This window comes from Pseudorca crassidens, chromosome X (genome assembly GCF_039906515.1).
Source record: "Pseudorca crassidens isolate mPseCra1 chromosome X, mPseCra1.hap1, whole genome shotgun sequence".
NCBI lineage: Eukaryota > Metazoa > Chordata > Mammalia > Artiodactyla > Delphinidae > Pseudorca > Pseudorca crassidens.
This window is the reverse complement of record NC_090317.1, coordinates 39,898,429-39,911,496: the sequence shown is the minus strand read 5'-3', so window position 1 is coordinate 39,911,496 and position 13,068 is coordinate 39,898,429. Positions and strand designations below refer to the sequence as shown.

At 41.7% G+C, this 13,068-nt stretch overlaps 1 protein-coding gene across 2 annotated transcripts in view; it reads right to left on the bottom strand.

Moving 5' to 3' along the window:
* Positions 1-10,456, bottom strand: part of MORC4 (MORC family CW-type zinc finger 4) — a 50,622-nt gene extending 40,166 nt beyond the window's left edge. For both annotated transcript variants that reach the window (XM_067723753.1, XM_067723754.1), the window contains exons 1-3: positions 10,107-10,456; positions 9,915-9,987; positions 3,769-3,901 (exon numbers count right to left, since the gene is read on the bottom strand). In XM_067723753.1, the coding sequence (XP_067579854.1) occupies positions 3,769-3,901; positions 9,915-9,987; positions 10,107-10,208 (308 nt within the window). In that variant the 5' untranslated portion in view covers positions 10,209-10,456. The remainder of the gene's footprint in view (positions 1-3,768; positions 3,902-9,914; positions 9,988-10,106) is intronic.
* Between the last annotated feature and the right edge of the window lie 2,612 nt (positions 10,457-13,068).

Below are 13,068 nucleotides of genomic sequence, written 5' to 3'. Positions count from 1 at the left end.
TACTCCCTTAATTTCCTTACCTTTCTGGCCTGTTCTGCCATCTAGCGTCTCTTTTTTCCTTTGTAACTATAAACTTTCATTGTGTTATGGTTTGGGGAGACTAAATGACTATATAAGGTTGAGAAGATAAGTAGTGGGGCAGGGCCAGAACCAGAAATGGAAAAGGATGAGAATAATGAGATGAGAGGAGCTGGAAGCTCAGTATGTTGGTGTTGTTATGTTACCCTTAACTCTTCCCGTGTGTTCTTTTATTCCACTTGCATTCCCATATTAGGTATTCTATTTAACTGAAAATCGCAGAACAGATGCCAGATACCAATCAAATAACTACCTAATATAAAAGCCTTCACAATAAATAACAGAATGGTAGGAACGTATCTTATATAGTTTGGTTAGACAGGTGGTTTCTCTTCATTAAGTAAGTCCTATTCTATCCTCTCGTGTAATAGATAACGGTGTTTACACACCAAGGGGGCTCCTTGAGTGGAATCCAGGAAAATAGCAGCTTGCTCCCAAGTTCCTTAAAATGTCACGATTCTAGAATCTAGAGGGGTAAATTTAAATTGGGACTCTGATCCATGGAAAAAAAACCTTAGCAAATTCATGGACATACAAGGGCAGGTACTGCTGCTCCCTAAATATACTGGTGATGTAATATGTCGTATAAAATAATGAAAGAATGCTAAGCACACTGTTATTCTCTGGCTGTTGTTTTAGAAGAACAGACCTACTAGGAAATGCACTTCTGATCAGAGGTAGCAAATACCTTCAATCCATGGATCTGTGGCTGCTTTTAATCCTTGACCTTTTCCAACTTGCTGAAAAAGGCAGCTGAATATATAGACTAGTTGGTTCACACCCTATCCCCCTAAGCTAAAGAGAATTAATTATGGACCTTACAGAAATTTAATGATAGGCTTTTTCTTTTTAACTTGATTTTCATGGGATTCTGCATTTATGGGAGAAACTGTTGTTTCAGTTACATAACTATTTTATTAGCCTGAAAATATAAGAGTAGCATAAAAAGTTGGAAAATGTGAATAAGATTATAACAAACGTTACAGGTCAAATAGAATTTCTGTAGGCTTAATAATTTTGCATAGTTACCTATTATTTTTTTCCAAATACAAAAATAATATGCCTCCAAACCACAAACAGAAAAATTAATATACTTAATAATAATTTTCAAAGTTACCTCTAAAGTTCAACTATTTTAAAACAAATTGTGTTAAGTGGAATCCCTGGCTGGAAGTTAGAATTGGACTAAATAATCTCTTTTAAGTAAATGGGACCTTCTAACAGATTCAAGTTTATTTTAAGATATGATCAGAAATAAAATCCAACACATACAACTATACATAATCCAGGACTCATTTTAAAAATTCTCTAAAATTGATCAGACTTGTGGCTGCCAAGGGGGTGAGGGGTAGGGAAGTATTGGGAGTTTGGGATTAGCAGATGCAAACTATTATATATAGAATGGATGGACAACAAGGTCCTACTGTATAGCACAGGGAACTATATCAATACCCTGTGATAAACCATCATGGAAAAGAATATGAAAAAGAATATATATATATATATATATATATATATATGTATAACTGAGTCACTTTGCTGTACAGCAGAAATTAACACATTATAAATCAACTATACTTCAACAAAATTTTTAAAAATTCTCTGAAATTAATTTTCAAATATGAGGAACAACGGCCCAGCTTAAATTAGTGGGAAACATATTTGGCATGATAATGCCAAAAAACCCTATGGCTGCTGTAGTTCCTGCCTGATTTTTGGGACCAAAACATCCTTCGTATCTGAACTCAAATGTCATTTCTTCATGATAGCCTTTTTTTTTTTTAAACATCTTTATTGGAGTATAATTGCTTTACAGTGGTGTGTTAGTTTCTGCTTTATAAAGAAATGGATCAGCTATACATATACCTATATCCCCATATCTCCCCCTTCTTACGTCTCCCTCCCACCCTCCCTATCCCACCCCTCTAGGTGGTCACAAAGCACCGAGCTGCATGGTAGCCTTTTATGATTCCACAGACTAGATTAGATCCCTCGGCTATATACCCTCATAGAAACTATACTCTTCCTTCATAGCACTTACCACTAGTGGAATAACCTATGTAGTTGTATTACTAGTCAATTATTTTATATCTTTCTCATTAAACTGCCAGCCCCTTGGCAATAAGGATCATGTCTGTCTGGTTCACCACTTTATCTCCAGTGACTCTCACAAAAGTGCTCAGTAAAAATTTGTTGAAAGAATCTGGAACAAAAGTTGCTGCAATTATTTTGAAACCATCCTCCTCCTTCCTCTTGCCTTGTAATTGTAAGCACCAAATCTCACAGATGTAGTTCTACAGACAAAATAGAAGGTAGTAAGATTTGTCGGGCCCAGTATTTGACACCCATGTCACCGGGATAAGGTGTGGGGGGAAGGAACCAATAAGAGGATAAGTGATTTTAGAAAAAAAACTAGTATATACAGAATTAGACACATAAATATTTTGGTTCCATCCCATCTAAAATCCTCTTTTTCTTTATATAAAATATTAATTTTAGGAGATAAAAGTGAGGCTATAAGTTTAAAAATAGGGCCAACTCCATACCTTCATCAACATACTGGCCGCATTCTTATCTCACTTCTAGAAGCTTTCCTCAGATATTCTTCTAATTATAAGGATCTGAGACGTAAGGTACACAGATTGCTGAGTGGTAAAACATAACCAAATTTATAATTGGTTATGTCCAAATTTCACTTCTTTTCTTTGGTGGATCAAAGGGATTTCCCTACAAACAGGGTTATAGAATTAGAATACCTTCAAAGAGAACTACAACCAAATGAATTTTTTCCGTTTTTATAGTTCAGAGCCCTTTCCCTCCTCCACAGAACCCCTCCACTGGTCCTCATGCTTCACACGCTAGTTCAGGAAGCCTCATGGAGAGTAATCAACCTCATCTGCTAAAAAAAGGAAGAGAGAAGGAAGGAGTTGAGGAAACACTCATCTTTTACTGAGTGATATGTGAAGATGATAAAGTACAAACTTACATTCTTAACTACAAACCTTTTAAAGTAATTAAATGAACTGACAGTGGCAAGAGAAATCTGTTATCACCAGCTTCAGCAGTTAGAAAAGAGAATTTCCTAACCTTGTAATTCTACTGCAAAACTTTCAAAGATTATGTGTATGATGTCCTCTATTTATCTTTCGTGGGGCTTGATTATACCCAGGCATGTTCATGGTTCAATCCATAAATTGTTCCAACGCCAATACTCCTGAACTAAGAGTGAATTTAAGTTAATATAAGTTTGCAAAGGTCTTAGACCAGTGAAGACCTCCAGGTTTTTACCCATGCTGTTCTTTTTGCGGGGACTCTCATCCCTTGCCCCCCTGCTTCTTTACCTCATTGAATTCTACTACTCACCCCTTAGATCTCAGCTTAAATATCACTTAATCTAAGAGGCTTTGCCTGACCTCCTGGATCAGACTGGGCTCCCCTGATGAGTTATCTCATTGCATCCTATACTTTTCTATCATTTTTTGTTATGATTATTGCTTGACTGTCTGAATTGCCAGCTAGACTCTAAGTTCTGTGAGGGCAAGAAGAGTGATTATTTCATAACCTGTGTCCTGGCACATAACAGCAGCTCAATAAATATTTGTTGAATGAATAAAGGGAAAGGAAAATTATTAAGCCTTAAATAGAGTTCATGAACTCAAGACAAGAGAAAAAGAATGAAGACATCTTTACCTGAGCATTCGGTGTAGTTTATGAGGTGTCATCCCACATCCATCATCAGTAAAGGTCAAACAAGATTTATTCTTGACCTCCTCAACATCTATGAAGACCGTCCTGGCGGATACATCTGGATCTACAGCATTATCTGCAAAAGGTAGAAATCTGTGATATCAGATCTCTTTTTCTAATATTCTATTAAAAGCTCTAGTTCAGTGCCCCTAAGGCATAGAAACTGTCCTTTATTCCCTTCATGTGAATGTCCCAGAAGGGAGCAGGGAGCATTAATGGCATAGGGAAAAACAGGTATGATGGCAGATGGGTTTATGAAGCTGATTTCTAGATTTCATATGATGACTGATGTGCAATCTGCTTTCTCTCTTCAAACTTCAGAGATTGTGGGAAAAATAACTCCTCCATATACCAAGCATTTTGCTCCATTTTCGTCTTATCCCTTCTTGTCTTTTCAGCCACTTTACTGCTCACAAACGTATACAGTAAGGGGTGATTATGGAGAAGAGTTGAACCTGCAGCTTTGGTACAAATAGATACATACCACACGCGTTAGAGTTTATTGTGAAGATTTTATCTTTTACTTTCTTTTTACATCACCTCCTCCATTGAAGAACACAGATATTATCACCATCCTTGTTTATAGCCTAAGAGGCACTGAAAGAGTTACAGGTTAAAAACCAAAACACTAACTGCCTGCCTAAATCCCAATGATCGTAGTAAGCATGCTTAGAGGAGTGATTCTGCTTAGGCACTCTGTAATAGTCTTGAAGGTGAGGCTGTTTACCCTCATTAAATGGAGAACATAGAATTAGAGTAGGAAATATAAATACAGAAAGTTTCATGATTCTTTCTGAGTTAGGTCTTCACAATAGGTTAATTATTTAAGACTCCAAAAACATCCAATATAGCCATATTCTAACATATGTGCCATGTCTACAACCCCAGGGGGTGCCATTGTCTAATAGCCACATCTTTTTGCCACAGGTGCCAGTTTACATAATTGTCAGTCACTAACACATGTGGTACAAAAGTCTCATTAGGGCTCACTGGCCCAAGTGGGAGGGCAGTCTGTGCAATCTGTTGGATAGGTTCCTTAAGCACTCCTGTCTTTACTAGCTGTTTAATCAAGACAAAGACCTTCCCTTCCACCTGCTCCCCTTTCCCTGGGATCCTACACTGATTTACTAATACCATGTGGCTGGGCTGAGGGATCCGGGTAGGGTTCTGGTTGTGTACTCGTCCCACTACCAATGTTCAGATCATGGCATTTCTCTACTGGGAACATCCCTTACAAGCAAGAGAAGTATCGCACATATTCAAAATATCAGTTTTTATAACACGATTAACAGTATCAGTTACAACCACTTAAATGTGTGGAATGTCCATCAAATAAAACAAGACAGATTAATTTCAAGGGCCACAATGGTGTTGCCAGAGTCACTGATAAAGCTGTCACCAAAAAGTCTTAACAGCAGAAAGGCATCACCGATAGCCCCAGAAGGGGGTTAAAAGGTCTGATATAGTCAATCTTTAAGGACTAGGTGGTGCCAAGCCTTGTGGCACGTGGTAAATCGAGTGGGTCAACTTTTGGCAGGAATTTTAAGTCTGACATGCGATAGTGGCTTTATCAGAAATACAGTGTTTTACTTTGTAATAAGAGGCAGCAGGTTTTTTTTTCTTTAACTGACAGAAGGATTCAGCATTGTGAAGCTGCCTACATTGTTCCAAGAAACTACTTGGCAAGCAGGCCCTGAATTGTTTTAGAACCTATCAATCACTCCTACTGGAAGAAAGCCAAGGCCATTGAGACTGATACCTTTAACTTGTCAACCAACAGGACATCATTTCTACTTTGGAAACTTTGGACATAGAGGAATTTTTTTCTAACACTCAATGAACATTCACAATTCAAACATATAATACATATCAATTCCAATTCTGCATTTATAAAACTGTACATTCAATGAACCAGCTTGCAGGCCTCTCACCAAAAAATCACTTTTATTTTTTCCCTTTTTACTGTAAATTTCACCCAAACTTTACTAGGTACTTTTTTACAGAAACATACCAAAGAGTTTTAATACAGGCATTTCAGGAGTTACAAGGTAACGGCCAGGAGCAGCTAGACCTTTTATCTCCTTGGCTGGAAGCGGGTGGAGTATGGGGGTGGCGTGCCAGAGGCCAGGGTCAGCTGAAGCAGCAGGGAAAGAGAGATCAGCAGACAGGCCAGCAGCAGTAAGCACAGCTTTGCACTTACTTTCAGTTTTAAGTGGCCTTTCACTTGGCCTCAACAAATGAAATTGTAATAATAACAGATTGGCCTCAATAAATGAACTTATAATAATAAGGCACCAATCCGGTGGCTGGCTTCAATCTTACCTCTTTTAACCTTCCAAAAATTTATCAACACGTAGCATATGCTATCAAATCCTAGGGAATCTATCTTCTCCCATGGCCCAGCCCATCTAGCCTGTGAACAGGTAGGGCAGTGAGAGAACCCCTATTCCTCTCCCTTGGCCCACCACTTAGGTGAGAGGGTAACAGGGAAGACCCAAATCTGACTACATGTTGGATCTGTTTCTTTTACTTTAACCTTTGCTTTCCACTGCTTTTGTTCACTAAAAGGATACTGTCTATACACAATGGGCTGCCTGGGGAATCCTGCCTCTCTGCCTGAATGTTAAACCAAAGTGCCTTTGTTCAGGGAAGCATCCTGACCCAGTCCACCTGTGGATGGCTGCAAGAAAGAAGAAATTAACACATCCCTTGCCCGAGACTGGCCATTCTAGAGGATATTTGCAAAACCTATGGCCTTTTCACCTTACCTCCTCATCTCCTCCCCCCTTCTGTTCTATAAAAGATACTGGCATCCAAACCCTGATAAGATGGTTCTTTTGACACCCTAGTCTACCATCTTCTCGGTCGGCCGGCTTTCCGAATAAAGTCATATTCCTTGTCTCAACACCTCGTCTCCTGATTCACTGGCCTGTTGTGCGGCGAGCAGAGTGAGCTTGGACTTGGTAACAAGAGCTACACTACCAGGTCCTGGGATGTCTTTATTCCCTAACCTGGCCCACACAACCTCATGTGCTACCAGATCCCAGTAGTCTTATCTCTCGTAACCTGGCCCATGCTACCCTCAGTGGGAGAACTCTAACTTCCCTCACCCACCACTTAGGCCAAGAGCATGAGAAACCAGACCCCATGGACTCTATCTTATCCCCTAACCATCTGACCCCTGATCTTCTAAAAGAGCATTGTAACTGAAGCTTCATAGCTCATCATAACCCAGGAAGCAATGAGAAAGTGTCCCATGACAGAATCCTTGGAGAGACAGGATGGCGAGTGGGAGATGGCTTTGACGCAGCGCTTCCTCCCATGCCCTCCTGTTGCAGCGGAATAGCCTATGAGGATGCTGTAAGGTTGTCAGGGCCAAGCTGCAGCCCTACAGACATCCTGCAAGTATCTAAAACTGTTCTTGTCTAAAATTAAAGTCATCATCTTCTGATACAAGGCTATTCTTCTTCCTCTGTTTTCCCTCCCTCTCTCTCTCTCTCTCTCTCTCTCTCTCTCTCTCTCTCTCTCTCTCTCTCTCTCACACACACACACACACACACACACACACAGTGTCAGCATTCAAATGACCACAAGTTTGAAATTTCAGTCATTTTTTTGTGCTCCCTCTCTCTTACCCTATACATCCTTAGGCTCTCTTACACCTTGCTATTGAATATTACTATTCCCATTGACACTTTCTTAGTTTACAGAGTTTATTCCCTCTCATCTGGATTATTTCGATAACCTCCTACCTCGTCTTTCAAAGCCACGTCTCTCTTTTCTCCAATTCATCTTATACAACGCTGCAAGATTAACTTTCCTGAAGCACAGCTCTGATCATGACATTCCCTTGCTCAGAAAACTTCAGATTAAAAGCTCAAATACCCAAGCCTCCCAGTCACATTTCGGTCCCAGCCCACCTTCCTAACTTCATTCCCCGCTTGGTACTTGGAGTAAAAATGTCTGTGTTTGAGTCCTGGGTCTGCCACTTACTAAACACACAATCTTGGAAAAGTCAATTAAATTCTCTGAGCCTCTGTATTCTTATCTGCAGGATGATAATAATGATGATGATGCCGTCTACCCCAAAAGGTATATTTAAAAATGTATTTATGAAAGCCCTATGTAAACTCTCTAAGGATCTATAGCTTTGACTATTCATGAACTCCATGCTCCAATTAAACTCAACTACTCAGTATTCTTCATGCCTTTGTTCATGCAGTTGTTCCTTTTGCCTGGAATGCCCTCCCCTCCCCACACCCATATCCACATGTCCCAATCCTTCAAATCTCAGCTCAAATGTCACCTCTTCTCCAAAGCCTTTCCTAAACCTCCTCTTCCTGGTAAGCTGGAAGTCATCCCTCCTTCCTCTGAACTCCCACAGCACCCAATGTGTCTATCTTTGCTGATATATCACTTTCTATCTTGCAGTTATACAAAGAATAAAGCTTCTGTACATGTTTTGTCTCCCCTACTAGAAGATGAACCTATGTTGTATTCATTTTTGTACCCACCACAGTGGCCTTGCCCACAGTGAGTGCTCAATAAATATTTATCGAATGAATGGTTCACCAGAAAATTAATGCATAAGTGGAGGAGAAAACTATGAAGGAAAACCTAAAATGAAAGCTTCGGATTACCTGTTAACACTTTGCTCTCCCTTTTCCCTATTATTAATATGACCACAAATAGTTGTGATTTGGTTTTAAAATCTCTGTGTTTGTATGTATGTGTGCAGGGATGTGTGCGTATGTATTGATATATAATACACGTGTATACTTGCACTTATACGGGTCAGCTTAGGCTAGAATTAGGTTAAGTTAATACTTAAGGCAAAAATCATATATATTCAAAATTACAAATGGAACACTTTTAAAATCACCCATAAAGTTCAGTACACAGTACAGCATAAGTGCATATGGTTTTGCACAGTGCCACTGTGAGGGAACAACACATTTCTGTCTCTCATTTCCCACTAAGCAAATTGTTACTTTTTCCTCTTTTTTTCTTTTTTGTAAGTTGCATGCACTTATATCGCATTCCACTATGAGTTTCCCTCAAGGCATGGTGCAAAACCTTAAAAATATAGTCCCTGTTCTCCAGGATTCAAAACGTGCCAATGTCACTTTTCCCCTTTCACCTTCTAATGAACATACATATTGTGAGCATTCTGTGTTATGGTCAAACTAATCATCAAAGCTCCCCATCACCCTTCCAAATAACTCTCCTGACCATCTCCTCCTGCTGCCCACTGACTTCTCGCCCAAGGCAATCCACACTGCATGGTCACAGCGATTGCTTAAGTTGTAACTGGGGCTCATCTGGGGAGCTTTGAAACCATTTTCAAGATTTTGTTCTGTGCTATCTTGCCCCATAAACATCTCTCCCTAATTTCAGCTTTTGAAACATTTGCAATGTGCTGCATTTTGTCCAGGAATGTTTTTCTTCTTTGCTTTCCACACAGTATTTAGCACACTGCTGCAAAAGCTGGTGTACTTGGCTTCAAGGGATCAACTGAAAACGCTTTAAAAGCAAACATCGGTGGAGCGAGAGGTTAAGTGCTCAGTATTCATTCCAGCGGTGTGAGGGCGCTCGTGGACCGCGGACCCAGCCCTCCGCAGTCGCAGGGAGCCAAATGCACTCGTGTCATCTCCTAAGAGATGTCCCATCATTCCCAGACTCTCTGGTCCCAAAAGTTAAATAACTCCGTCTTCCAGACCTTTCTTCATGCCCCTTTGCTAGCTTGGCGTCCTCCGTCTGTCGCCGGCCCCCGTGGAGCCCAGCTGCCTCAGGGCCCGATATTTTTATGCATCTCCTTTTGATTATTAACTACGCTATCCTAAAGTGCCCGGAACATCACGAGCCAGAGAGAAAAACCACACTGGAGTCCTAACTCTTAGGACACACCTTGTTTCTTCAGCTTAATCCGCGGAACCTCGTCCCTGGCGACGGAGCCGGGGCGGGTCCCGACGCCCCCACCCCAACCCCCGCCCGCCCCGCGCGGCTCCGCACATTCCTCTCGCGTCCGCGGCACCACGTTGGCACCGCTGCCTCGGGCGATCGCGGCCAGGCCCGCCCTCGCCACTCACCTAGCAGCTCCGCGATGGCACTGAAGGGTCGCGTGTGGCTGCTGGAGTTGCTCTGTAGGTAGCGGGGGCTCATCTGGGGGCGAGAGAAGGTCCAGTCCCGCGTGAGGCCTCGGCCCGCCGGGCCCTCCCCGCGCGCCCCCCGCAGCCCCAGGACCCGCGCGCGCGTCCGCCCCCCTCGGGCCCCCGACCTACCGTACTCAGGCGGATCCCAAAGGCCTGCGGGCCGCCGCCCGGCCGGGCCAGCGCGCTGCCCGGCGCGCCAGGGCCCGCGGGGGCCCCTCGGTACAGGAGCATTTTTTTGGCCGCCACGATACTCGTTCGCCGCCGCCGGACTCCTCGCCCGGCCGTCCCGGACTGGCCCTCGCTCGCTCCCGCTCGCAGCTGGCGGCGGCCGTCCGGGACTGGCCCTCGCTCGCTCCCACCCGCAGCTGGCGGAGGCGGGGCGCGCTCCAGCCACCTGTCCGGGACGGGAGGGGTGAGGCCGGCAGCGCCGCGCGGTGGCCCCGCCCTGTCAGCACCTCTCCCGACCCGCGACTGCTGGGCCGGCCGCGGGGCCGTACAGAAATATGGCGACCTCCTGACAGCCGCTCCTTGATCCCCGCCCCTAATTAATTCTTGGCGTTTGCCATAGGCCAGGCCGCCGAGCGGGAAAGCGCGGGGGGAGGGGGCGGACGCGTGGGGAGGGGCGGGAATGAGGCGAGGGGAGGGAGAGGGTGCAGGGATTTCTGGAACAGAGTCCCAGTTCGGCGGTATGACTAACGGGCAGGATAAGACAAGTCTTACAAGTTCTAAAGACTATAGTTTTGCTATCTGGGGAGATAGCAAGCTCGCGTGATGGGCAAGCATTCGGACTATTTTGCCTCAAATGCCTCCAGAAACAGCCAGAACTTTCCAGAAGGCAATTGGCAAATCCACTTCAAAGCTTTGCAAGCGCGCAGGGAGGCTGTTTATAAAGGAGAAATTGGAATGCACTTAAATACCCCAAAGTAGGGAATGGGTTAGGTTATGCAGTTTCCATAAAATGGAATACTATGCAGTTCTTAAAGGCCGTATTTGTGGATGAAAATTTATTCATGTGGAAAATATTCATGAGGGAATTAAGGAAACAGGAGGTCACCACATATTGTGTAACGTGATACCTTTTTTATTGGAAAAACAAGTACATTTATACATACATATGTGGACACACACACACACACACACCCTACAATGAGAAACACCTGAAATGATATATTTCAAGATGATATCTCCAGGTCTGGAATTATGAATATTTTCCCTTTTTTTTTCTTGTTTGTATTTTCTAGTTTTTGTACTATTAAACATACACTTTGATTACAGAGAAGAGATTTTTATTTATTTTTTAAATATAATGTTCCCTGGTACAGATGAACCATTATTTGACCATTCCTTTGTGATATTTCATATTGTTTTCCATTTATTTATTTTTGGCCAATGAAAAAAGTGCTGCCTCAGACATCCTCATGTACAGATCATGAATTTCTGGTGCAATTATTTCTACAGAATATTGTTGTGTCTAATAGCATGTGTGTGATTTACTCTTAACGAATACTGTAAGATGGAGGCAACTTGCCCTCCCAGAAGCAGTTATCGATTTTGCCACATTCATAGCACCACATAGCTTTGATCTTTCAACTTTCTGTCAATCTTTTGAATAAAAAATACTATCTCGGGCTTCCCTGGTGGCGCAGTGGTTGAGAGTCTGCCTGCCGATGCAGGGGACATGGGTTCGTGCCCCGGTCCGGGAAGATCCCACATGCCGCGGAGCGGCTGGGCCCGTGAGCCATGGCTGCTGAGCCTGCGCGTCCAGAGCCTGTGCTCCACAACGGGAGAGGCCACAGCAGTGAGAGGCCCGTGTACCGCAAAAAATAAATAAATAAATAAATATTAAAAAATACTATCTCCTTATTGTTCTAATTTGCATTTCCCTTTCAGTGTAGTTGAATATCTTCTCAAATGTTTATTGTATATTTATACCCTTTGAGCATTATTTCCCCCATTGGGTCCTTTGAATTTGTCTTTTTTTTTTTTTTGGCATCTTAAATTTTTTTTAAATACCCAAAAGTACAAAGAATGATAAAATGAATTCCCAGGTACTTATTACTCAAATTCAAAAACTGAATCACTTTGCTGTACACCTGAAACTAACACAACATTGTAAATCAACTATATTTCAATTAAAAAATTTTAAAAAACTATCAGGGCTTTTCTATATCTGCTTTATATATTCTTTTATTTTTTTATTTCTGTATTTTAGAGCAAATTTCAAACAGCATGTCATTTTACCCTATATACTTCATTGTCCTCTAAAAATATGGACATTTCTAAGATATACAGCCACAATGCCACTTTTGCACTAAACAAAATTCATAACAGTTCTTTGATGTTCTCTAATACCCAGCCATAGTCTGATTTCCTCAATTATCTCAAAAAATGTCTTTTTACATTTGGTTTGTTTAAATCTAGATCCAAACAAGAGGCACACATTGTACCTGGTTATGTGTCTTAAATCTACTTTAATCTAAAACAGTCTCCCCTCTTTTTTTTCCTTCATTCTATTGAGTTGTTGAAGAAATCAAGTCCCTTGTACTGTTGAATGTCCTACATAATCATTTGTCTGTTTACTTATTTTTGTTGTTACTTAGGTTGCTCCTCTCATTAGAGGAATAAAGTTGACATAACTATAAACCAGAAGTTGGCTCTAAAGCCTTCAGTAGATTCCAGTACAAAGTTTTTTAAAACAGGAATGCTCAGAGATGGTGTTATGTACTTCCTATTGCAACACATCAGAAAGTACAGACTGTCTAACAGTCAGTGGTGTTCAGATTGATGAGTGGGTTCAAGCAGAGGCAGCTTGAACGGTCCATTATAAAGTTTCCCATCGATCTTTTACTTTGTAGTTTCATCAATTGATGTTCATTGCCTGAAAAAAATATTTTATTAGGGCTGCAAAACAATGATAAACTAATCTCATCATTTCTTGTAATTTATTAACTGTATCCCTCTGTACAGAATTTCTCCTCATCAACCATGGCTATTTGGTTACTCTGAAATACAGTTCACATAGGAAGGGCAGGATAAATGCTTAATTCTTTACTTTTAATTGACAATTCTTTTTTTTTTTATTTTTTATTTT